Source organism: Chaetodon trifascialis, chromosome 12 (assembly GCF_039877785.1).
Source record: "Chaetodon trifascialis isolate fChaTrf1 chromosome 12, fChaTrf1.hap1, whole genome shotgun sequence".
NCBI classification, from domain to species: Eukaryota; Metazoa; Chordata; class Actinopteri; order Chaetodontiformes; family Chaetodontidae; genus Chaetodon; species Chaetodon trifascialis.
Window position 1 is genome coordinate 6,988,002 of NC_092067.1, and position 27,159 is coordinate 7,015,160.

At 42.8% G+C, this 27,159-nt stretch overlaps 2 protein-coding genes across 5 annotated transcripts in view; both read right to left on the minus strand.

Moving 5' to 3' along the window:
- Positions 1–10,727, minus strand: part of cacnb4a (calcium channel, voltage-dependent, beta 4a subunit) — a 249,236-nt gene extending 238,509 nt beyond the window's left edge. The window contains exons 1-2 of one of the 3 annotated variants that reach the window (XM_070975768.1): positions 10,397–10,727; positions 7,952–8,035 (exon numbers count right to left, since the gene is read on the minus strand). In XM_070975768.1, the coding sequence (XP_070831869.1) occupies positions 7,952–8,035; positions 10,397–10,459 (147 nt within the window). In that variant the 5' untranslated portion in view covers positions 10,460–10,727. Of the gene's footprint in view, positions 1–1,299; positions 1,694–7,951; positions 8,036–10,396 lie in introns of those variants that run through there. The other 2 variants (XM_070975769.1, XM_070975770.1) reach the window with 2 other exon arrangements.
- Positions 10,728–12,328: 1,601 nt separating this feature from the next.
- On the minus strand, positions 12,329–26,714 carry stam2 (signal transducing adaptor molecule (SH3 domain and ITAM motif) 2). Of its 2 annotated transcripts, none has more exons than XM_070976308.1 (14): positions 26,534–26,714; positions 24,755–24,839; positions 24,461–24,536; positions 23,689–23,784; positions 23,274–23,420; positions 20,160–20,226; positions 19,574–19,772; positions 19,323–19,417; positions 19,060–19,142; positions 18,886–18,973; positions 18,706–18,760; positions 18,398–18,545; positions 15,176–15,342; positions 12,329–15,032 (listed from the first exon to the last, which is right to left on the minus strand). In XM_070976308.1, the coding sequence occupies exons 1-14, from the start codon at positions 26,571–26,573 to the stop codon at positions 14,843–14,845; spliced, it is 1,536 nt and encodes a 511-aa protein (XP_070832409.1). In that variant the 5' UTR covers positions 26,574–26,714; the 3' UTR covers positions 12,329–14,842. The 2 variants fall into 2 exon arrangements, with proteins under 2 accessions (XP_070832409.1, XP_070832410.1); XM_070976309.1 differs by having other exon boundaries at positions 12,329–15,029; positions 26,534–26,679.
- Between the last annotated feature and the right edge of the window lie 445 nt (positions 26,715–27,159).

The window sequence follows — 27,159 nt, forward strand, 5'->3', positions numbered from 1 at the left end:
AATACTGAGGATATAATTTAAAAACTATTTTCAATTTGGCAAAAAATCGAACCAGCAAACCAACTTCGCAAAATCTATCTGGCCAAAAGTATACGGACATGCCCGTCTCCATGTCTACTCCTTGAGGGGCTGTTTTTCTCAGGTTTTCCCAGTCTGGTGTGGAAGAACTTTAACTGCACAGAGCCCTGAAGTAAACCCATAAAACAGCTGGGAGATCTGGAAAGCACACTGTGAGCCATACCTTATCATCCAACATTAGTGGCCGATCTCCCTAAAGCTCCTTTGTCTGAATGGGAGCAAATCCCTGCAGCAAGGTTCGAAAGCTGCTGAAACGCCTGAAACCAGAGGAGTGGAGTCTGTTGAAGCAGCACATTAATGCCCATGGCTTTGGACTGAGATGTTGAAAGGTGCAGTGTATATCTGGCCACATATTTCTGCCAATGTGGTGTTCATTTCAGTTCCTTAGGTAAGATAAACCCTTCTATAGACATGCACATCATTGACATACAGAACTCACGCTCCCTTGCTAATATTGTAGATAGCAGAATGTGTGAAAAATCCCTCCACCTTTAATCTTTAAGAGGCAGCTGGGACGTCAGGATGTGCAGTCACAGAAAGGTCTTGACAGATTCTGGCTCAGTGGGATTCCCTCCTCCCCTCCACCCAGCACCAGCTCCGACATTTACTGCCTTTGTAAGCATTTTTTCCACTACCCTATCTGTATCAAAGGCAGTATGTGGGTCTATCTGTGCATACCATCAGCTGTGTACGGTCAAGATGAGAATGTATACGTAGTGACAAGGGAATATGATGTTTCTCTGCTTTGCATGCATTTGTGTCACATGAAAGACGGCGCAGTTGGATGCAACAGCACATCAGTATGATCCAGACTGCTGATCTTTTCTGTAAACCTTGATGACGTATGGTGTGATGTGAGGATGGACAGACAAGTGAGAAAATACAAATGAAGCTACAGAGCTCAACAGCATGCACTGTTTGGGTCTGCAGACGCTCAGTCCAGACAGGAGGAGAAGCATCATCTGGCTGGCAGCATCAGTGAGAAAACTGTACAGCTGGTTGACTGAGGAGCCCCAGCACACTCGCTCTTTCAAAAACACACACCATAACACACACTCCCGTGCACACCCTTCCCCCAACCTCTTCTAACTCCCCCGAGAAGAGTGCACGGCTCAGCCCACTCAAGTCTCAACACATTCTGTGAGTATTCATGAAGGGATCAACCATCCACGACACAACAGAAAAGCATGGTTTACAGGTGTCAGACACCCCGCCACTCACCGCCTCCGAGTCTTCAAATCCATGTAGGTACAAGTTATCGTACATGGAGGAGTGAGATTCCAAAAAGCAGCTCTTCGGCGCAAAATAGACAGAAAGCGTAAAGGATCAACCTGTTCCAGAGAGGATGGATGATGAGGACAGGGGAGTGACAGAGCCCACCAGCAGCGTTTTTCTCCACATGAAGGTAGACCACAGAGCAACCAGACCACGCCAGAGCAGCAGATGGAAAAAAAAAGGTGGAGCCCCCTGTTTTCCTGATGCTGAATTGGATGTTATTGCCCCTGAGCCGAGCGAGTGTTGGTTCCCATTATAAGGCAGCCTAGTCGTCCCCAGAGGCAAAGCAGACCTGGCATTTCATCTGCCTTCCAAGCTCAGATCACACAAGCCAATCCCTTCCTCCAGCACTGGCTGATGACAGAGGTGGGATGCAGCCTGCCGATTGGCTGGTGGAGGCTCCAGTCAATAATACTGAACAAGGAAGAGGCAGAGAGGGAGGTGGTCGTGGGGTGGCGTCTGCAGCCTGAGAGCAGTGTTAACCTGCAGACTGTGTGTATTCTGTGCATGGACGTGTGCGCTTAAGGTAATCTCTGAACCTGAACGCCCATTTGCAAAGACCGACATAATTTACACACGCTGTATCGAGGCAATGGTGAACAGCTGAGTGATGAGGCTTTAAACGGGATGCTACTGAGCCGCTGCTCACTTAAAATAAGTGTTCACGTCCTTACAGCTTCGTGAGAGCACCAGGGCCGTAACACTAATCTATAAGTGTCAGTAAAGGGAAACTGATCATATAGGAAATCAGTGAAGAAGAGAAGCAGAGTTTATTTCTGAGGTTTGGCATCTTATGTGATCAAAGTAACTGTTGAAAGCATTCACAGAATAATTTTGCGATCCTAATGAGAAATATCTCATATTAACTAATCGCTCCCTGACAAACTAAATAATATTAGTTAAATGATTGATTTTTATTCCTTCGTAAAACAGACAAGAGGTCAAGGTGACACAGATGAATGCTCACTAATTATGTGAACCTTGACTTTAGAATCGTTATCACTGTACATGTTGCCAAGGTAAAAATGAACCTTACACAATCAGATTAAAAACATTATAAAAAGGGTAATTAGCAACTGAAATGTGAAGAGAAACAAAATTAAAGAACTCAATGAAAGAAAAAGGTTGTAATCGAACCAAAATGCAGTAAAAGCTGAAGATGTAAACTAATATCAGTATTATACTAATATTTTTTATTTTCCTGCATGCTTAAGTCCAACTTCTAGCTTGCATCGTCCATCATGGTCATTAAATAAACCAATAAATCAATAAAGAAATGTGTTCATTACATCCATTGCAGATCTATTTTGTCTTCCAGTAGAAATAAACTGTGAGACAAGCGCTTTGCCATACGTCTCAGCTGCTTCTCTGAAGTAGAGCAACATCGCCATCTCCTGACCAACTGAGTTACAGCAGATGCACCTGCTCCTATTGGATGACGCATCTTCATCGCACCTGCCAGTTGTCTGTTTTCTTCCTAACAAGCACCTGTCCAAACACCTGATGGCCTCATCATAATCCCTCAGATATTACAGTGGAAGAACAGAGGTGACACATCAAAAAGCTGGGTGCCGCTCAGTCACTGACCTCTAAGAACTCTCTGACCTGTTCAAGTACACCACAGTCTCAAGGAGAAGCCTTTCACAACTAATGCTGCAACACTCAGTTTCATGTTGCACCTGACACAAGGCTGCAGGTGCGCGAAGTGGCACATCACGGCTTTATTAGTGAGTTTTTTAAGACAGCATTTGAGGGTTGGACTTGTCATGAAATTAATCATTAGTTGCAGCATGATTGCGTTGTATTTATTTTTTCAATATTTAAGTCATTATTGTAACTTTGAGTGGTTTTAGCTGTTGAATCCTAGTTTTAACACTGGTTCATTGAGAACACAGGTGAGGACTGGAGGCAGTGATATTCAACACAGCTGAGCAGTGCAGAGAGACGGAGGGTGATCTTGTTAGGTGGTCTCCAGATTTACTCAAGGGGTATTGGGAGACTAGGGGATGCTGCCAGCGTGGAGCTATGAGAGCAGTGGCCGGGGCCCCATCAAGTAATTCACAAATGAAAGGCTGCCGAGTTGAGCCATGTGACCTACATAAGAGGGATTAACAGTGTGAAGAAGCCCCTTCCTTATCACTTTACAAGCTGCAAGCTGAAAAATGAGGTTAAAGGGAAGTCTGTTTAATGTATTGTGATTCATAAATGAAATGTAATTTCTGGGAGAAAGCTGTGGCATCACAAGCTTTGCCATCCCGAAATAGGACATTATTCAAATCTGCACACCTTACATTCATGCTTTGCATTTCAGACAGAAGGGAATTAAACTTGGTGACCCAGGATGTGCGTATGGGCAAAGGCCTCATGTAAGACTTATAAAAGAGGCAGTGATGAGGTCTTTGGTTCACAGCCGCATTTCTGCCTCAACTAAAACATAATTTTCTGGTCAGCCTCAGCTGAAAAGACCATTAAAACTGTTAATAGCCCCTGCAGAATTCATTACTGCACAACATCCAATTTGCAATATGCACTGCAGACAAAGATGGTTTCTGACAAGAACATGCTGTCTACAGTATTTGGTCATTCTAACAAAACATGTTGGATGCATGTCCTACTTTTAAAAACTGCACTTGTTTCTACACCAATCAGCCAAACCATTAAATAATGCCTAATGTTGTGTGCCAAAACAGCTCTGACCCGTCGAGGCAAGACCTCCTGGGTGTCCTGTGGGTTTCTAGATGGGGCCTCCATGGATCGGACCTGTTCCGGCATCGTCCTGCGGATGCTCGATCCGACTGAGGTCTGGGATTTGGGTGGCATGTCGATGCCTTGAACGCATGTTCCTTGGGTCATTCCTGAAAGGTCTTTGTGGTGCGGAGGGGCATACTGTCCTGCTAAGGGAATGGGAGGGAGTGTGCCATTCACATGAATGCCAGGACCCAAGATTTCCCAGCTGAACATTGTATAGTAACGAGAAGACCAATGCTACTCATTTTACCTTTTTAATGTTGTGGCTAGTGTTGTGTATACTCCCCTTAGTTGGGAAACAAAGGGCCTCAATATGTCTCAAAATATGTGCCATGTGTGGAACCTTCATTCCCTCCAACCTTTCTCATATCGACCTGGGGGGGCTGCGTGTTGTGACTCTGTTAAACTAGTTCAATCCTGTGCCTGCCTAAATCATACGATGTCTCTGTGAGTTATTAGTCAGGTCTGCTGCTTAATGAATGCAGTCACTGTTCCTTCTGAATGTTACTTTGTTATTAAGGGGGACACAACACATGTGATGCACACATAAAACCTGATGGCTGATAGTAATCAACAGCGTAATCATAAAAGTCCTTCTGAAGCAGAAAGCAAACTTCGGGCACATCAGACACAGATTTGGACCACAGCAACACGGATAAAAAGGTCAACACTGAGAGGTAGGAACTGTCTCAGTAGCTTATGTTGCTTACTGAAATTGTGTTTTTGTGTTTACTTTTTATGTTGTCAGCAGAGGCAGATTTCAAGAGGTTCCAGCCTAACTAAATTTGACAAACGCTGACTTGATTTCATCATTACATTTTAAATTGCTTGGATGCACATGCTGTCTTCATTGCCCATTCATTTTTCATCAGCGCCACTGCTGGTCCTTACTTTTCATCAACACATATGCATAAAAAAGTGACTACGATGCAAAAACAAAGTATGCCTGCTAGATGGCAGACAGGGCCAAATCATGCCTGGCCAACACTGGAACATCTTTCTTGAAAACTTGTGCTTTTGCACGACGGTAACACAGCAACACACAAGGAGAGTCTGCTGCTGACCTTATTTCACATGCTGATGCACTGCCTCCCGGCACTGATGGGATTAAACGCTTCTTACAGACACATAGAGCTAACTTCCAAAAACACGCACAAAGGAACGCTGTGACGGACATATGAGGTAGCTGCAAAGTGCATGCAAAGACAGTTAAAAGCAAGTTTTGTATCGTAGCTCTGCAAGTCAACAGACACAGTTCTGAAAGATTCTGGAAGAGCAAAGGTCCTCTGTGCCACTTCACTTCCCCTCTGGATTACACACCTGAGAGCAAACATCTGCTGAGCTTTTGCATCCTCTTATCATGGTGCTCAGAGGTCGGCCCCAGAGCTGTTCAGACATCCGCTCACCAACCACGCGGAGAAACATCTGTCCACGCGAGCGGTGCATGTAGACGTTCAGCAAACCATCTGGGAGAATCAGCTTTTCTCTGTAACAGATCTAGCGATCAGTAAATCATGCGGGGGCTCAACCATATCTCCTTCAATACATTCTTTCCTTTTCCTGCAAAATCAACTGACCAAGTTTTCGCCTTTTCGCTTCCTTCACTCTGAAAAGCACTGATCTGTTTGAGGTCATCTGGCCCTGACAGTCTGCCACACTCATCCTCCCTCAAACCTAATACTTAGCGTCAATCTGCAGTGAACTCAACCTGCAGAAAACTCTACTTAAATTCCCCTGAAAACATATTTTTTCAATCAGCCTCTTTCTCTGAGTGATGGGCTCCTGCATGGGCTCCTTTTGCCTGGGCTCTTCTCACTGGTTTGCAGTGGGTGAAGTGAGATTAGCAATATTTGAATCACAAACTGATGACAGTTGTGGGGCTGTTTGCTCAAGCTGCCAGCACAGTCAATCAAATCAGATCAAACCCCACCCACACAGTCCCCATGAAGCACATTAGCTCCGTTTCTGAGTGTTAGAATCAAGAAAATAACAGTTTTTCTTTAAACTTGGACTTTTATTCTTCTTTATTTGAGTCAGGAATATTTGATGAAATTCTGCCAATTTGAAACCATTCCCCCATTCAGGAGTTAGATAAATGACTGAGCATGGATAACCCTTCTGTCCAGGCAAGGATAAGGATGCAGATTTGAGATCCTGTCAAAAAGATAACATGACTTACTGGGAATGGTTTTAAGGCTAAAGTGAAGGGAAGAGAAGAAGAAAAGCTGAATAAATCTGATTCAGCTTTAAAGGCTGCATTCTTCTCAGCCTTCTCTCTGTCCGTGTGAGCATTCACTGTACTGTACAGTGAAAAGGAGGAGGAGGAGGAGGAGGAGGAGGTGAAGTTTCCTGCTAATCAACCTTCTGCGCTTGACCCCTGTTGTTGAAGGGCGGCTGTTACTATGGATACACAGGGGAATCAAAGAGAGCCCACTGCTCCCCTTCTCACCTGATGACGATCACACCGGTGATGACACAAATCACAGCGGGGGTGTTAAAGAAATCTGTGAGCGTGTAATGAGGAAGGGGAGTGAGCATGTACACTTCTCTGTGTCTTTGTTTCTTTCTTTTAAAATGGCATCAACAGGTTGAACACACCGGCACTGACTGTACTGTCTATACTGAACAGGTTTAGTTGAAATTGTATGAAATTATAAATTTGACTTCATATTGACTTAAAATAACATGTAGAAAATAAACCTGCATGAAAATCCCACACGCACCCACTGACGTACATGTTCTGGAAAATGCGGCAGCCACAGATGTGAATAATTGACACTATCATGAGCCACATCTGGCCATTAGACACGACAGGCTGTCATGTGCTTTTGTCAGCACGTCCAGGTGAAAAAGCCTCCAACCTGATTCATTTTGACTTGACGTTACCGCATCTCCACAGAGAGACATGGCGTCGGGCCAGGCTGTGATGGAGGAGATGGAGGTCAGGTATGCAGTGAAAGAGTGAAAAAGAAAGAGAGGGCGTTCAGGACAAAGACAACCAATGACAAGCTATCCTTGTGCCGCTGAATGGCCTCTGCAGCCTCAGTTCCCTTGGTAACTTGTTAGCAGGATGTCCAAGACAGGGTAACTCCCCTCTGCATTATGAATTACAGAATACAGGAAACCAATTTGAATTTGTTTTACAGTGGCACATATAAAGGAGGTGGCAGCAACTACACTCAAACGGTCCTGGCTAACAGTGTCCTCATGAATTATACATGGCTGGGAGACGCAGCTGAGCAGGCTGAGTTCACAGGCTGATACAAATCAAGGTCATCGATTCCCTGAAGTACAGCAAAGTCTTGGCAACATGGCGTCTGATGCCATAGATCTTTTGTTTGCTTATTACTTGACATTAGAACTGAACATTTCTGAGCGAAACTAGATGTTTTGGAATGAGCAGTTTGGCGGATTGGTGCCAGACACCAGCTGCTCACTTTCTCAAGTCTCAAAAAGATGGAGAGGAATTTCAAGAAGGGTTTCTTCACACAGCAAATCCCCGAATGTGTTCACCATTCACTGTCGGTGCCGGGACGGGCAAACATTGTGTGTAATTGTCACCACAGGCCTTCACTGAACAACAGGCATGAAGAAGTTGTGCTGCTGCCAGAGGAAACAGCTCAAGCTATGCTGCCACTAATACAGAGGAAAGATAAGTACGAGGAGTATGTCTACCACTGGTGGGGGCCAAAAATGGGAGGTTAGGGTTTAGAAAGGGTGAGAAAGGTCATATTTGTGCCAGGAAACAACATTTACACAGTTAGCATGGTTAGCATGATTTTCCCCTATGTTCAGAAATGAGCTAAATTCCAGATAAACTGATGAGCCGAGCTGATGTGGCATGTGCTACCTGTCTGAGGATGAAGCTGGTGGAGGTGGTGCTGCCGTCAGACCTCTTCAGCCGGCTGCGTCTGGAGTACGTCCCTCTGTTAGCCTGGCGAGGACAGAATATCTATGTGTGACTCTGTTATTGTCAAATCTTCAGTATGTTTACCCTTTACTCCACGCGAACTGAAGGGCACCTTCCCTCCAGCAGCCCCATTAACACCAGTATGTCAGCCCCTGGGGTCGCAGGGCTGCGGCTCTTTCCAGCTGCCTCTTGTCCTCTGTGATGACCTGAATATATCAAGGCAGTCTTTTACTGCTCTATTAGAACACCACACCAAAATCCATAATGCATTACCTCTGCGTGAACATTGCTAAGCTGCACAAATTCACTTTGCGTGACCCATTTTCATACGCAGCCAAGTTGTTTTCGTGCTTGAGGAGCCCATGAGGTAACACTTCACCTGAGAGTAAGAGGAGGGGGGATGTGATAAATGACTCCTCAGCTGCTCTAACACTGTATGTGTGGCATCCTCTCCTCCTGTGACTTTGCAGAGCATCTGGGGTAAGAGGATGCTTCCGACTCCCAAACATTCATCTTCACAGTCCTTTTCATTTTGGATTAATCTGATGATTTTTTTCTATGAAATAGGAAAATTGTGAAAAATACCAATCATGATTTCGTCCTCAAATTGCTTGTTTTGTCTGACCAGCACTTCAAAATCTTGGAGATATTCATTTTGACTGAACAGTCCCAACTCAAGTTCCACATGCTCACTCTTCATCAGCACACTGACTTTGCTGTGGAGCTGTATGTTCAAACTTTGTATGATTTTACTGTCACGTTACACACAAAAGCAGCTAATCGTCACATTTGAGAAGCTGGGACGATCGGCGTTTGTGCTTAAAAATGATCAATTATGAACAATTAATCAGCTATCAATCACTAATGACTAAATTCAGCGTGCAATTTATTTCATTTTATATATACAGCCAAGCACAATCTACCTTCTTACCGTAGTATTACAGTGTACTCCTGAGCACTTGTATTCTGTTTCATATCTTGTTAGTTCTGACTTCTTATGCATTTAGTTTCTTACCTACCTAAATGTGTTTCATGCTTTGCACTGTTGGATTAGTACTCTATCTACACCGTTTATTCGGCTTAGGCATAGAGCTGAAACGACTGGTCAGTAATCAATAAATTGATCAAAAGAAAGGCTGCTATTTTGATAACTGAGTAATCATTTCAGGCATTTTTTTCCTTGCAAAAACAGCAGATATTTCGTGTCCATCTTACCAAATGTGAAGACTTGCTGTTTTTGTTATGTGACAGTAAATAATGGACCAAAAGTCCTTTTTGGTCAAACAAAACAAGACATTTGAAGACATCACCTTGGGTTCACAGAAATAGTGATGGGATAGTGATTTTTTGCTATTCTGTGCCATTTCACAGACTGGACGACAGAGATTATTGAAGATAGTAATTGTCAGATTAATCAGTAAGGTCGTTAGTTGCAGCCTTAAATGACAATATACTGTGTTTCCTGTGAGATGATATAAACTTTCAAACCCGTCAATATTTCTTATAATATACGGCCAGTCCGATTTTTGGTTGTGCTGGTTTTTTTATATGATTTTGGCATCAATGGATGATAGTGGATTAACCAAAAGCAGACCCTGCTGTGGCTGTTTGCCCCTTTAACAGTTTTCATTGGAATTTTCTGGAAAAAAAAACTGTATTGTTGAACTATATCAATATCACAATATAACATTACATACATGTATATGGCTTACAGTATATGAAATTGTCTATATGGCATGCTCTATCTATCTATCTATCTATCTATCTATCTATCTATCTATCTATCTATCTATCTATCTATCTATCTATCTATCTATCTATCTATCTATCTAAAGTTTGAATAGGGATTTGTCTGGATGCGTTTAAGGACACTGACAGCAGATGTCCTGATGCAGTAGAGATACAAAGCACTGGTCTGTTCAGCATTAACTGTGTGCTGCAAATTCTGCTTCAGTCTCTTCTGTGGAAAAGTGACTTGAGCCGCCTCATACATCACGAGTGGAGTCCCATCAGAAAATGCTTAATAATTAAGAACCCAATTTCATTTCTCTTTGAATAAATCAAATTCTCAGCACAGCGCAGGACTGCTGTCTCTGTTTGACTGATGACTCCTTGGAGGCTCATTAGGAGCGATGAAAAATGGAGCTTCAGTTTAACGCAGAGCAGAATAATGAGTTTAGAGTGTCTGTGAGGATCACTGTTCATTTCTTAAAATCAATATTCACTGTTGCTGTTATGTGAGTGTTGTTATTGTGTGATGTAATTATCAGTATTCTTATTCATACTTCTATGAGATATTTGATCTGTTCTTAGAATGAATCCAAATAACTTGAAGAGAAGAGAAGCAAAATCTCGGTGATTTTTATTTTTTATTTTTTGTCCTACCTGGAACACGGGCTTCTGCAGCCCGTCTCCTATCCCGTGTCGGGTGTAGATGTGCCGGGACATCTCAGCCAGCTCATCGGTCCAGGGCGGAGGCTGCCGCTCCGCTCCGCTCCACTGGAACTGCTGCTGCTCGGGCGGCGGACAGTGGACCGCCGGCTCCAGCTTTGTTCCGGTTCTTCTTCAGCAGAGGAGAAGATGAAGGCAAAGACGTGTCCCACTCCGCAGAGGGTCTGCACAGATGAAGTCCGGGTATCAGTGCGCGTACAGATAACTGCCGACCCTCCCCCTCCACTCCATCACAGTGCTGCGTTCAGGGACAACGGAGAAATTCAGGGTTTGCGCTTCGCAACTCGGGATGCACATGAGCGACCAGCAAAAAGGAGAAGCTTTTCTTCAGATGTATCCATCAATCCATCTATTCTTTAGAGTGAAATGTGGTATTCTAAACTAATTGTACACGTGAAAATATGTTTAAATACTGACGCATATTTATCATTTTTACACGAACCTCACCTTTGTTTGTCCTTTAAAATGCCTGTCTTCTCATTTTCTTCCACCTTCTCATCTCATTTTCTTCCACCTTCTCATCTCATTTGACTGCTTCATCTTCCGTTCCGATGATGCTATGAAATGCCATGTTCAAGTGTCTTTGTACTTGTCCTTTGACATCAGAAGCTCAAAATGCAATAAGCGCATCGTACAACCTATTTACAGCCGCTATCCCTGCTCTAATAAACGAAATTAATATAGCTGCTGACCACAAAATAAAAGCAGCGATGTCAAATAAAAAGCATGAGCTCAGCTTTTTTGGAAGTGATGATAAATATTTAGTCCGTGCCAGTCACAGTGATGTGGACTGTGACGGTCCAAAGTCTATGTGCTTTCTGAGTCTGCACTTTTCTGTATAGCAGAATGCCCATTATTTTGGAGGTCCCTAAATGGATCTCTTAATAACTGTAGGTTAAAGGTTTAAATGTGCATAAAATGAAATGTGTAAAGGAAAACCAGTTCAACATCTTTAGAATTTTCTCTCTCTTCTTACACAATGAGGGAAAGAGTTTAACTTCTGGAAGCTGTTGAGATTTTGAAGTTGACCCACTTCTCATGTGGGCCATCTTTACAGTATTTTCTTGTGTGTATTGTTCTTTGTTTTGATCCACAACACATATATTGTAATATATGAAATATGTAGACTTTGAGGTCTGACTAACATGTTTAATTCATAGGCGCTCGTTAAGTTTATGTAAGCTAAGACTTCAACTTAAGTCAAATTTAACACTCTTAGGCATTTACAAGAGGGAGCTCATTAATAGCAGCCACACTTAGTTTTGTACACATGATTGAAATTATTTAAATCTTTGCAAATAGCGCATATTTTCATACAGAATTCATTTCTAATGCTTTGTTATAGCCCAACACAACCACTTTCTGCTGATTTAGCGCTGCATTCCTCACTTAACAATAAAACAGGGCAGTTTTATCTCAGGAAATGAACCAGGACAAACAACAGCTGATAGAATCTCCTCAGTCATCCTCAGCAGACAGCACGACCAGCTGCGCTGTTCTCAGACGATCCCTCTGCAGGTCCGCAGAGCCTTTACACTGAGTATACATCCTGGAGAACAGCCTGTGGTGTCTGGCCCTGAACATTTCATCAAAAAGCACAGTTTTATCTGCACTTTGCCACCAGAACAACACATTTAACAGAACCCCAGTGCAGCTTTTTGACGAGAACAGAAACTATAAAAAGCTCAATGAATAAACCATGTCAGCGACCACATTATTGGCTTGTTCATCACGTGCAGCTGCTGATGTATGCAGGGAATAGAGAGGCTAATTAGGCGGACAGTTACTATTTTTATCACCTTCCTATTAATTGTATAAATGTAATTACTGAAAGGCATCCACGGGGAAATAGAAACCACCCTCAACACAGGTCAATTTTTTTATTTCAAAGAATATTATACGTTTGCTCTGTTACAAAAGCAGTTTTAAAATCCTGGATAAAGGGACTTCTCCTGGAATATTTTAAATATACAGAATTATACATATCCAGCGGATACTGAGACTGAAGTTAGTCGCCAAGGTTGTGTCCGTGTCATTCTTTGATTTCTACAGAAAAACAAGGCATCCAGTGGTAAATACATGTTTACAAAGCTAAGGTGCAATGTCAATGTCACCAACAAAACCAGTTATTTTACATCTAATATACAATGCCTTTAATGTGAGGCTGGTAAGGGAACAGCTGTGGCTAAAATGACAACTATGTAGCTACTACGATAGGACTGTAGATTCTATGAAAGCTGCTCCTAAACATTAAAAGTGAAGAATAAAAGAACAGTAGGTGTCTAGACATAATGTCTCACTTGTCTGTCTTCATATTAACAGCAACGTACGATGCCTGAACTTTCTGAAAAGTCTGTTCCACTTACATTCTGCCTGAACAGTGAAAGTAAAAGCAGAGGCAAGATAAGAAGAATAATTACACATTCTCCAATCATGTAAATTACACATGTATAATATCTCAATATATATAAATCAAAGTACAGGCAATGTCATTTTGAAGTTTAAGCGTATAGACATGAAAAATCTCAACATCATGCATTTGCATAAAACATGGACTCTGACAGGTTCTGCTGAATGGAAGAGACCCCGCACATGAAGATGACAGGCAGGAAGGTAGTGATGTACTAATCATGAACAGACGCAGCATTTCATGATTAATGAACACACAAAGAAATCCAACTAACTATTCCTCAGTTCAATCTTAAATCTGATAATCCCAATGAAAATCAGTGTCAATTCACAATGACGAACAACCTATTATGAGTAAGCCCTCAAACACATATGTACGCAATACATACATACATATGTTTAAAAAAAAAAGCAAACGTGCACACATACACATAAATGTCATCTTAAATATCTCAAATGCAACCACAGAATGCATTACAAGGCAGTGAGTTTATGAGAACATTGATGAACCATTTACACAAATAGAACTGTTGACATACATATTTGATAGTTGAAAATATTTTGTACTTCAGAAATTCTGTTCAAGACACAGATCAGCTACAGTGATGGATGCTGGTGAGGAAGAAAAACAAAAAAACCCCCGGAGCTCCTGCCTTTCGAGTAACTGTGCACTTTGTCCTGACGCGAGCACCCACACCCTGTCACACACATTCTTTGATAAGTGCTGGCTTTGCACAAACATTGAGCTCGCACACAAATCCAGGGTGTTTCAATCGCTTTCGCCTTCAAACTTAAAAACAAGACGGCCATTAAAAACTACAAGAAGAACAAAACATTTGGGCCACGTTCACACGAACGCAGATACATCTGAAAATGCCATCTGGGGGTCAAAGTGCATGTTCAACCTGCACTGCCTGGAGCACTGGTATACTGTGCATGTCTGTGAAGCCTGATGGAACAGCTGAGCTTCCACTGTCCAAACCCCAGCACGAGACAGCTGTTTTAGATATCATTTCCTCATAAGTTGAATGTCAGCTTGAAGGCTGTTTATATTGGACTTTTCAGCCATCCGTCTCTCAAGCGTGTGGCAGGACAGACATATTTCAGGTTTTATCAATACAGCTGTCTAAACCAGCTGTGCAGTAAAAACTCTCATTTCACTTACCTTTTACATGCATAGCTACTATTTTAGTCCACTTCATCCCTGCAGATTGGTACTAGAGGTGATCTGGCAGGCCCTATAGCCCCCATATAATACAACAGTACTGTGGCTGAAGGTATCCAGTATAGGTGGCGACAGGGGACTGCAGCTGCTGACATGCTGCTTTTGCTACATGGCTGGTATAGACAACGTAGTGTGAATAGAAGGATATAATGGAGAGAGCATTTTTCACGTTTATCTACATTAGTGTGGACATGGCCTGACCCTCTGCCACCAAAGTGGCAGAGGGTCAGGCCAAGGAGGTTTGAAGATATTCAGAAATAGCACACTGTGGGAGTCGAAGGAGGAACTGAAAAATGCTAATTTCTCCAGAATCAGGCAATGACTGCTCATTACATGGCCCCTTACTGATGGACAAGCCCAGCTCTTCTTCTGCGGTGACCTGTGATGTTTGTGAAGACCAGCGCTGCGTTCACTGTCAGCCAGGAAAAAGGGGTGAAGGACAGGAGAAAGCTCCTGGCGCCATGTTTAGTCTCACATAGAGTAGCTGAGGACATGCACATGGAGAGAGTCCTGACTCTCCTGAATGAACAGCAGGCCTGCATTACAGACACACCTCAGTTATTTCACCCTTTGTGGGGTGTGTTCAAATCAGCTGATCAGGCACACGAAATGACTAAAGCAACATCCCCACAGCGAACATACACACACGTACGCACACTCACACCAGGTAAGCCAAATGAACACACCACTGGAAACAGAAATATCTGGAGTATGTATCCGTCTCAGGTCTGCCGTTAATTGGAGTTTTACAGCAGAGGCTGCTGATAATATGCCGCCTGCTGCTGCTGAGGAGCCTGGTGAGGGGGAGCAGCCACAGGATAGGACACAGGAGGCATGCTGGAGTTGTGATAGGTCGACATGTCCATGGCCACGCCTGCCTGGGGTGGGTAATGAGCTCCAGCAGCTTGGTTCATGTACTGCGTGTTCATACCACTGCTGTGAAGAAAACACACATGTGATGCTTTGTGCCAACAACAAATATGGAAACTTAGTGCACCACTACTACTACTACTACTACTACTACTACTACTCTGACAGTCTTACAGGTCCTCTTTGCAGTGGCAGAGCTGTTTTCTTACCTCATGTAGGGAGGCTGAGCTGCCTGGCTGTTGGGTGGCGCTGACACGTTGGGTGGCACTGAGTGCAGCGATGTGGGCGGGTCGCTGGGCAGAGAGTAGGGCTGTGCAGCAGGAACCTGGGGCATCGATGGAGGCAGGTAGGAAGAGCCGGCCGGGCCAAGGTAACTCTGAGCAGACCAGAGAGAGAGGTGCAGTTCAGCTTTTGTATTTGGACAGAGACATGACTGTTCTTTCTATCATCAGCGACACACTTTAACTTATATTTACTCCACACTGATTGTAAGACAGTACATGTACACTGTGAGCGTGTGTGACTACTCCTCGGAGCACTGCATCGATGCAACGTAATTCAGAATGAAGCTGTGGACGTTGTGGCGGCTCCAGCAGCGGTGGGTAAAGATGGTGGCATAGGACAGAAATGTGCCATAAAGACCTGGGGCCAGATGTATAAACGATGTGGACGCACACAAATCATTCGTGCATCTTTTCCCACGGAAACAGTTTTTTCTAAAGGAAGGCTGTGCAGTGAGAGTGTGTCACCTCGCACAGACAGAGCAGACAGAGCAGCGGACACAGCTGCTGGTGAAACGATGAGGTGGACATGAATGATGATAGTTAAACATTGTTTCAGCTGTTTGCCAGTTTCACTGATTGTGTTATTATTTTGCAGTCTGCACAGCGTTCTGTAAAATGTTACTCAGAGGCACTATAAATTATTTATGAGTGATGAATTTGATCATTCTTTTCATTTGGACTGGAACCATTAATCCCTGTTAATGATCCTATCAGCGCATTGACTGAGCTCCACAGATTTATCATTGCTCATCCTTCTGACGCCTCATAATAATGAAGAAGTTATTACTGTGATGATTGTTTACAGGTACCTGTGATGAATAAGTGTTACGGGGGTATAAAAAGCCACAGGCGTGTGTCACGGTGGGCTCCTCTGTTGGAGAACCTCGCTGATGCAACACAACTGCATTTTTCTTCCTTGCCATTCTTCTCACTGACAGATCTAGCGCAGGGTGGAGCAGACACTAGTACCACCATGCAAATGGATGTTTTGCATCCATTCATGGATAACTGTGGGAGTGGAAATGGAGCTTGTGCATGTGCGTCTGTTCCCACAATGCCTGAAATGTATAAAACACAATCAGCCTCATGAACAGCTTTATGAATCTGACGAAAAGAACGCCTATGAACGCCTTGAATCTACAGCGTTGTATGAATCTGGCCCCTGCTGTCTGCGTCACATAGCGGCTTTGTGAGCTAAGCGTGTGGCTCCCAATGAGGATACACTGACTCCTTCTGATACACAGAGCAGCATGCCACACGATTACTGCAGAGCCTGGCCTCAGACAGGTCAAAGCCCTGTCCTCCTGCCATCGGTCAGACAGCATGCATTCTCCATCAGCTAGCTGTAGTTTAACACCCAGACATAAAGGGACTTTCATATAAGGTTATCAAGCAGCTATCAGTCAGTTGTTCAGTGAGTGAAAATCTAACAAGATCCCATAAATAAACTACACAGAACCACACATCATTTGGGTGGTTTCCACATACATAAAATCAAACTATATTCCAATAAATCGGTCCCTGCTCTCATCTGTGTAGCATGATTGAGACTGACAGGGCAGAAAGGCTGATAACTGATGACCGTCACAACCAACTAGGCTGAGCCTTTTTTCCTTATTCAGACTACTGGTCAGCCATAGCTCTGTGATGAAAGACCTGTAAAAGCCTTCATCTGCTCGTATAAATTCAATGTTCCTTTCTATTTCCTCGCAAAGCTAACACCATCTCTGTCCCAGGACAACCATAGCAACACTAATAAAAGAGATGTCCATCATTGAATATGTGGCTTCCAGAAAATGTCTGGCTACTGGGAGTTAGATGGAGAACATTCCAGTATTCCTGCATTATTTTCACACTTAATTCACATTATGAAGTATACATATATAAATACTGTAGCTGTTAGAGAAGATTACATAAAATATGACTAGTACTTTTCTAATTTTAAGTGCTGATATATGACAATAGTGTTGCCATTGCAGGTGCAACATCAACCTGGTAGGCAGTTTTACAGTCCTCTGCAAAATAAAGAGAAATAAAACGAAGGGCGAAAAACAAGCAGCTCTCCAGTGTGGGCCAGTGAAGTGCACATTTTTCTAAATCTCGAGGGAGAGACAGTGACATCAATCACGACAGAGAAAACAGCCACTGCCAAGAAAACCCAGGCAGTCTCCAACTCTCCAGGGAGGCAAAGAGGCTGACTGAATGTCAAGCTATCAGGACGAATACAACAAGCAGCAAAATCAACCGCTTCACCGGCCTAATCCAGCATGTGAGGAACAAAAGAGGACACTAACAGCAAGGTCTGACCATGTGACTGCTCTCAGTGATTTTCCTCTGCATTAGTCTTCTGTTGTCTCCATTAAATAAATAAAAAAACAGCACATCAGGAGATCAATGCAATCAATAGACAAGAGAGCGGGTCTAGTGCTGGTGGGTGGGCACACTGGTAGTTAACACACAGCTCTCCTTTAAGACAGGAAATCTAATGCCTTTAGTGCTGTAACCTGTGAACCAACCGCTGAATCCAGCCTTAAATTATGGATGGCCTGGTCGCAGCACACATCACAGGACAGAGAAAAGATTACTGTAGTGTACCAGCAAGAATCCTGAATAATCTGATTTGAAGTTGTCCAAACATACATGAGTTCAACGTATTCATTTAAAAGAGGAATTAAGATGACCCTAATTCCCCATCATATGCGTGAGTGGCCTGTCGTTCAGACTGGTGACATACAATTCGCTACAGTTTCACTAGTTCACTTATCAAGAACCAATCACATTACCAGTGAACCACATTTATCTAAAGCAGCACACTCACTGGAGATCTTCAAATCCAAACACAAATACTTGCCTTACGTCATAAAACCAACCCTTGTCTTCTGTGCTTTGGGAACACTGCCATTGTAGACGGTATTAATACACGAGCCAACCACCGGCAACCCAGGCTGAAACGGTGGAATTATGACGCCTGATGAGCGAGGTACTCCTGTTACTTTGTACTTTGTGTTCTTTTCATTTGGCTGAGCTCTGCTGTTTTGTGACTGACTCATTGATTGACTGATGAAGTGTCAAGGCTTAACACCAGATACATCTTTGTTAAGGGGAGGTCTTGAGCAGCACAGAGGACAGTTTAAGCAGTTTTCTGACCTGCATGGCTACAGCCGAGCTGGTTGGTGCGTACTGCGCCTGCATCTTGGAGTAGGCCGAGTAGAACGGAGCCTCGTTCATGAGCTTGTTGTAAAGCTCCAGGGCCTCCAGAACTTTCACGTTCAACTCTGACAACTCTGAGTGTTTCCTGCAACGTGGACAGAAACATTGATTTTACAAGGATATTTTTCATTTGTAGGTTTGTCCTCTGACGTCTAAACAGCTAAAGCACAATCGTAGCTATCTTTACCCTGAACTGAAGCTGAAATGACAGCTGGATCATTTAGTTCACATCTGTAATACACTACCTGTCAATCTCCTGTAGCTTCTCATCAATCATCGGGTTCATCTGTTCACAAGCACCTGTTCACATATTTCCAGTTCGCGAGGGAAACAGAAACAGAGTTAGAAAGTAACAGTGTATCTCAGGCTGACTGCAGCTGCCACTAGCAGAGTGACTAGATTTACACCAGCATTAAGGTTTATACCCTCCAGCTGGATCAGCTCTGGGGAGTCAGGAGCCGAATCTGCAGGATCCGCATTCTGCAGCAGTGCCAGCGTTCTGTCCATCTTCCCCTGCAGAAGGAAGAGAGCAGGGTTGGGCCGGCTGTGTGACTGAGAGGTGATTTGGGTTTGGAAATGTACTGCAGGAGATGTAGTACCTCGTCAATGAAGACGGGCTCAGGCTCAACTTTGGTTTCCAGGGGCACCTCCTCAGGACTGGCAGCCTTTTCAACATAGGCCACTGTGGAGGTTAAGGTTCAGTTGAATTAGCAGGTATGAAAATAGTTTGCTCCAGTTTAAATCAAATAGCTGCAGAGCACAGGGGCTGGGATGCTTTCTAAAAGGTACAAAACATAGGGCGGGAAAACCAAAGCAGCTACAGGGCTACAGGTTCACGCTCACACTCAAGAGACAGACCAACCTGTCTCTGGCTCAGCATTCAGGTTGGTTGTAACAAAGTTGGACGGGAAAAGCCCCACGCCTCGGTGGTTCTCCCCTTTCCACCAGTTTGGATCACTAGAAAACAAAAGCATGAAACAGGAATAATCATTTAAATAAAGCTAATGTGGAACAGCCCCCCGACTGAGACGGCCATAAAGCCACATTATAAAGAAAGTCTGTCAAGTGGCTGATGGCGGTAACACTAAAACGAGCCGTGTTATGAACCATTACCTGTCATCCAAAACCAGAATAAGTTCTCCAGTTTTGAAGGTCAGCTCATTATCCTCAGCCGCCTCGAAGTCGTACAGCGCACGCACCTTCCGGACCTCCTGAACCCCGCCATTGTTGGTGTGGCTCTGGGGGTCAGAGGTCGTGGTCAGGGGTCGCGTCTCCGCCTGCTGCTTCTGCTCCTGCAAGGACAGCTCGATGGCTGGGAGAGGTGCAGATTTGGATGAGAGGAGGAGAACGCAGAGCCGGAGAAGAGAGGAGGATGTTTGTCAAATATCCAACACATGGGCTTGGCACAGACACGGGATTCATCTTTTTCTTTCTTTTTTTTTTTACAGAACACAAACAGCTCACAAACTGCTTGGATGTAAGAGGAAAATAATTCAGGCAACAAAACAACCTTTTGATGCATAAAATCAGTGATGAATTTAAAGTGTTCTACATATGAAAAGGAGTATTTTTCTGAGAATACTGGAACAATAACAATAATAATAAATTACGTTGATGTAAAATACATATGTGTTGAAGAAAATGATGCAGTCATGACATGAAGGTGTGTGTAGAGCTGAATGATGGCGTCTCACTTTACCTTTGGCCAGGTTGTCATCATCCGACGCTTTGCTCGCAGCAGGTGTGTTGACCTTTGCGGTGGACCCCTGTGGTCAATACAGAAAGATAAGGTCATGGCTGTGTGTGTGTGTGTGTGTGTGTGTATACATTCAGGGTGGAGAGACTACATGTGGAAAAACTGATTTTCAGTAACTGTAATGCCACCTGCAGTTCATGTTGAGTACTACATGTGGGGCCTTCAGACAAACGCTGCACAAAGCTGTCTCATTATCTCTCGTCTGCGGTGACATGACGCAGCTGTCTGATATGGCAATGAGGTCAAAGTGGACAGCACAGCTCAACTGGACTCATCACACCCACAAATTCACAGTGGGTGAACTATTGCTTCATACAGGCAGCTGGTGAAGCAAAGTATAACAGAAGCTGGTCCAATGACTGTTTTCCACATACAATATGAAGGAGAGTCTAACACCCAGGAGCAGATTAAGAGGGTGCTGGACACAAGCTTTATTTAGAATTCAAATGTCCTCAGTATTGTTACATTCTTCTGATTAATAGTGTGCATAGTGAATATTTAAATATTGGAAACTACAGATGCATCTTTAATGAAAGTGGTACAGCTCACAAGTTAAAGCAAATTATCAGAGATCTTGGACAGAACAGAGCTAAGAAGACATCTTTCTTGCTACACACACTTCTATATTACCCTGGAAGGACAGGTGAGGCTAACAGGTGTGGGGAGTCAGGTTTGTAACTTGATACCTGTACAAACTGAGTTGCTGAAAAACTTAAATTATGCATACTTTATACCATACTAATATAGCTAACATGTTAATACACCAATCAAAGAAAGAAACAGTTCCTTTGTCACACCTACAGGCATACTGTGTAAAGGTGAGGTAAATACTGATAATGTTCAATATTTTAGTATGAAAACAAATTGAAAATGTTGTGATCTATAGATGCATTCAGAAGCAGGTGACCAGCAAGGTGCCAGTTTGTGGATGGACAGACCTTTCATTTCATCTAAAACTGGCACTCAAGAGAACTAAATGCAGCGTATGGCAACAGAGAGGTACACAGCAGGGACTGGAAAACTCATCTGTTTTACATGGCTCGATAGTGTGTGTCTGCTGCATGCTACTTTTAAGTGATATTAAAGTTCATCACGAATGAGAGCTGAGGGTAAATACTAGGAAGCACTGCCACAGCTTGAGTCACACTACCCACTGCTGTTTGCTCATCAGCTGACAGAGATTAAATGTCATACCTGCTGCCTCATGTGTCACCTGCTCTCCACTAAAGCAGGCGCACTTGCAATTACATTACACACAGCACATCGCCACAGCCAGCGGCCACAGGGTGAGGATGAAGCAGAAAATGAAATGGCCAGATCATTCCTGCAAAAGCCACAACGGTGTTTAAGAGTCCATGTTCTGAGCTGTCTGTCTGTCCAGTAAACACATGAAGATGATCAGTTGCACAGTGTGTTCATTTACATAAGCTTTGATTGGCACTGTCAGAGAGGTGTGTGCTATTTACTGAGGAGGAGTCTGCAGTGGTGTTGAACTGGACGGCGGTATATTCAGAGGTTTTTTATGCTGAATTTATGGCTGAGCTGTTATACTGGATCACATTAGATTTACCGGATTTAACCAGTGTTTACTTGACATGCCAATCGATACCTGCAGTTAAGAGTTTGACCATGCACCTCATTCTTCTCCACTTGCACCACAATCTACTCTCCCTGCTGTCTGAGCAGATAAATGCAGAATTTTCCTTTTAAGAGGTGATGAGTGCATGCATAACATCTCAGGAGACACAATTTGTGGTGATCTTTGACTTACTCATTAAGTCCTCTTTTCCACCTTAAAATACTCCTCTGAATGTGGAGCAGTCAACAACGAAAGCGTGAGCCACGGAGAGACTATGACCACAGATGACACAATTGTAGGTCAGCTGCTTTATAACAACCGGAGAGCAAAGTCCACTTCAGCCCCTGACACATATACGTCAGGCTGTTAAATACTGTGACAAATCACACGGATGTCAAACAAAGAATAGAACAGAAGGCAGCTGAGTCCACAATGAGCATTAAAAACAGTCCTGATGCAGGGACGTACACACACATACCCACAGAATAATGTGAAATATGTGAAGAGGAAATTCCACTGAGAGCACCACACAAACACAGACAGACGAGCGCCACCCAACCTGAACCGTCACACTGGTAACACACAGGGCAGCAGTCAAACGGCCAAATGAAAGACTTGGACTGGACAAAAAGGATTCACACACTTATTCTGTTGTTGTCCTGCACGGACTTAAGCTGTAATTAGGAAGAAAAGGAGCAAAACGAAGGAGCGTGAAAGAGAACTGCGAACACATGACATCTGTTGTTTGACACTCAAGTCAAAACATTTCATTTCTATTCAACTGAATATTACAAAATGTTGCTAAATGTGGCTGCAGATGAATGCTTTTCCTTGCTAGCAGCCAATCTGGCAAGCAACCAAACTGGAGTTCCTTTTCATAAAATAAAAGCTGGCTGGTGTCACAGTGAAAGTGGCAGACAGAGTGCAGACAGTTCCATTCCTTCTGAAGGGAGCACGACTGCATCATGAAGGCTAACTCATTTGCTTAATCGAACTGGTATTCACCAGAGGCGTTGTACTGGGTATGTTTATGTGTCCAAAATATTTTGTTGCAGTTTTGTGTCCTTGGACCAGATCAGAAGACAGTTTTGGAAAATTTAGTGGACTTTATTTAAAAATCAGATGACTTCAGTGTTGATGTGGTATCAAGTGTTAATCTATTGATAGTTTAGGCTGTCCATAAATGTTAAAAAAGATGAAAGAGATTAGGGTTGAAGGACATTAACTTTGAAAGAACATGCTGTTTTACTGAAGAACTGAGTTCCAATGTTTTTGTGCATTAACTGTGTAAAAAGAGAGATTTTGAAATAATGCTTGTAATGTTGTCTTGTAAGTTTGGTATTTTTTGTCTGGTTAAGCTACGTGACTACATGATTTTATATAAAAAACATCCCTAATGAAAGCAAGATTTAATTTGCACCTTGCTTTGTGTGCGTTCTCAACATCACACATTCATATTTTGTATGAGGTGGACAAACCTGTGAGGATGCAGAGGGGAAGCTGATGCCCTCCTCTTTCAGAGACTTGATGGTGGCGCCAATCAGACTGAGCTGTGGATCCTTCTGGAAGTCTTCTGCCCACTCCACCATCAGAGCCTTTAGCTTTTCACACACCTTGGGGTGGGCCTACAGAGGACAGGCAAACAAACAGCTGTGTTGCTCTCTACTGTGTCCTTTTACTAAAGGAAGTCTAATGGCTGCAAGATAACAGGGCTCTAACACAGCTAATGGCTAGATGGCTGTAAGAACATATTTATGATTTATCTGTGACCTTTCAGTTAACCTTCTCCAGAGCGTGAGGGAGTGAGACTGACACTGGTCAAGAGTGGACAAAGAGATGACAGACAGATACAGTTACAAAACAGGATTAGTGAGAAAAAAAAAGTATAAATACCCGGCTGAGAACGCTCCGGACTTCACTGGCAAACTCCCTTGAGCAGATTTCCAGGTGGAATATTTTGCCACAGTTGGACACACAAGCACCCAGCAACTGCAAGAGAAGAAGTCCAAACAGTAAAAATTAGATTGAACGCCTGGTGTATGATTGTATTATCGCAAAAAGGAGGATTTTTCAGTGTTTTTCAACTGAGGAAGACCTCTTCCTAATCTTACTGAATAACAGTATTTGGAATACACATGAACAGCAGGTGAAGCTTTTTGTGATCATACGTGATTTGAATGAGAATAGGACTTTAATTATCTGAGTGAGTGAACACAGAGTCTTAAATATAGACCGAACCATGTGACAGTGTTTGCTCATGATGACTCAGATAGAGAAACAGCTCTCATATTGCTCATCCGAGTTAAAGTATGAATTCTTCCACTTTCCTGTATGGCTCTAAAAAACGGGAATATTAGCTCAACAAAAGCTCAACTGCAGCCAGATTGTATTGGAGTACACTTATTTCTCAAGTCTAAAAAGGGACAGAGGAGCTTGACCCTCCCCATGTTACTACTACTGAACTCCATGCTTCTAAATGTTTGTGTAGACTTTCGTTGAGATTTTGGTTTTTGTTTGTTGTTTGCTTCTAGTTACTTTCTAATGAGTGCATCGGCATAAATGTGGTCGTCTTATTTGAAACAGACTCTTTACTGGAAAATTGGCAGAAGCGTCCATCCAAAATGTGCATACGTTTAGTGGCATGAAAGCATGGTAACAGACTCACATTCAGGGCCTGCATAGCAACATGAGGCACTTTGTGGTTGATTCTCTTCATTATGGATCTCAGGCTGTCCTTTGGTCTGAAAGAGAACAGAATCCATTGCAAGTGCGACGATTACTAAACAACAAACTCAGTGTCCTTAAACTTAAGCTAGCTGCTCCTGTGCGGTCAGGTCCTGATGATATGTAGCGTAGACTGTTTCAAAATGTACTGTACTTAAATGAGGAGCTATGTGAATCACAGTGAGCCTCAATGCTCCTGAGGTTTTATTCTTCAAAAGGCCTTTTTCCAGCTTACCCATTGGGTGTTGTTCCAATCTTATCACAGATGTCCATGATGAGCCCCCAGTCATCTGTTGTGTTGTTTTCATTGGTTGCCTTCTCTGGAAGTATGTCAAACAGGGATACAGTGCATATGGTCCAATGAGAAAATACTTCACTGGCATCGTGGCTGCTTGTCATCAGACATATTGTGTTAGTGGGCAGACGTGCTGGTCACAGTGGGCAAGTGTTAAAATAATGAATAGCAAGTGTTGAGGTGCCACATTTTAGATTTGGTTACTGCTGCACCAAAGCCTGTCAAACTTAGATGGGGGAAAAAAGTCAACAGGCTGACTAAATTTCACATTTTATGTCATTTTATTGAAATTGCAGGGTTTTCCCAGTCAACTCCTTGAGATGGTAAACCACCCTAATCTGTAAGGATTGGACAGCCTAAAAGAACAGCCATGCTCATTAAATGTCATGAGATCTGTGTTAAGAAGTACATCTGCTCTTTTATAAATTCTTATGACAGCAGTGGAAGTAGTCTTTTTGTCAGATGAGGTGACCCACTGCTGCTTTGTGATACGTTAGCAGGGAATCACTCAAACGCACATTTCCAACTCATAGTAAACTCTGTAATGACACACCAACCTAACTATAAAACACCCAGAGAGCCAGTTAAGAGCAACAGTGTGCTGTTGTCTGGTCACACAAGAGCTGTGGTGTTGCAAGGACAGATAAGGGCTGTGACCAAGGACGATGGCACAAAAATTTACATAACACAGCTATGAGAAAAGAAATATTTACAACCCAAATGACCAAGCTAGAGCATTAGAGTCACACTGACTCAAAGACTTGACCAGAGTTTAAGTGATTAATTCATTAAATATTTCACTCCATAGACAGAGATTTATTTTTTTATTTTTTTGAATTTGGGCCGTAAATTTATGATTGTGTTCACTTCTATGAGTTATTTTCTCAGTTCATTGTCATAAGATGAAGACAACAGTAAATACTTAAAATTGAGAATTGAAACTGTGGTCGATGGTTGGCACTTTTAGTTGATTAATTACTTCAATGAGTAATTGACTACCGAAATAGCTGCCAATTTATTTTCCATCAACTGAGTAATCCATTAATCAACAAATAATGTCAGCTCTCATTCTGATATCTCCATTAGTCACTTAAGTGAAAAGCAAAAATATGTTTAATTTTACTTTCTCATGTAAATTATGTCATTGTAAAGTCGATGTCTACCGATCAGGGGCTTTTTACTGTTCACAGAAACTGCAACTGTCGACTTTCGCTGCTTACGAGAAATTTATAGACAATTAATCGAAAATAAATCATATCGGATTATTTAAAGTGAGATTTCAAATAATCGTAAATAGTTGCCCTAATCACACTGTAATATGTCATATTTAGAAATCATCGACCCATGTGAACAATATGACCTGATTTTGGATCAGGTGATTCTTAAACTGACGTTAGCCAGTGACGGTTTAGCTAACATGTACAAATCAGCCTCAAACTTAGTTACCAAACTGTCGCTTATCCAAGCGAATGAGGTGATCGATTAATTTAATGGAAGCTGTTCACAACCAGTCAGTCTGTCAGCTACACACTAAGAATGTGGCTGAGATTTGTGGATGCTGTCATTACCAAAACTGGCAGTGACGACTGAACTTACAACGCTTTCCTGCGAACTTAAGAACTCAAGCTAAGCTAACGTTAGCTTCAAATGTTGTTGGCCCTATCGTTAGCTAGCTCTGACACATTGAAAACGTCAATAAAAAAACAGCACTTCGCTTACCAACATCTTGGTCAAATGGATTTTGGGCAAACAAAGGCATTCTAATGATTTAAAAAGAGCCAGACTCTTTGACGAAAGAAAAGTATGTGTCTTGTCCACACGAAACCTAAACAAATATCTCTTCCTTGTCCATTAAACTCGCACCAGTTGCTCTTCCGGAAACTTGGCTGCCTTGAATAATGCCTGAACAATATTTTGAAATGCCGGACCACAGTGGGTAACGTGTGTTTTAATACGTTGAGTGTCTAATTAGTCTTCTTTTTTTAATTAGTGAAAGTAGAGCACGTTGACATAATTTTTTAAAAGTCTCATGCAGTATTTGGCATCCATCCTTTATCGCCGCTGTTTTCTCTTTGAGGAGACAAGTGAAACACTGACATCTAGTGGATAAAAGAGGAAGCGCAAATAAAGATTTCATAATGCCCAGCACAGTCACCAATCACTGATTCCACCCCCTTCAAATTAGATATGATAAGACGTTTGTGCTCACTTCTAGACAGACGACGTTTACATCCATATTTTCTCAACAGGATGGGACTTGTAACACAACACGCAGTCACCCAATGTTGGGGTAATATAGCAGGACATGCAAACATACAAGACAACTTCATATTTTGTCAAACTTC

Excerpts from the sequence above, each read along its gene's own strand:
- stam2 (XM_070976308.1), bottom strand. The coding sequence starts at position 26,573 with ATGCCTTTGTTTGCCCAAAATCCATTTGACCAAGATGTTG. Across the intron at positions 18,761-18,885 it reads AGAGCTGATCCAGCTGGAGG|GTGCTTGTGAACAGATGAAC; the intron begins GTATAAACCTTA and ends ATATGTGAACAG. Across the intron at positions 15,033-15,175 it reads GCTCAGCCTCCCTACATGAG|CAGTGGTATGAACACGCAGT; the intron begins GTAAGAAAACAG and ends TTTTCTTCACAG.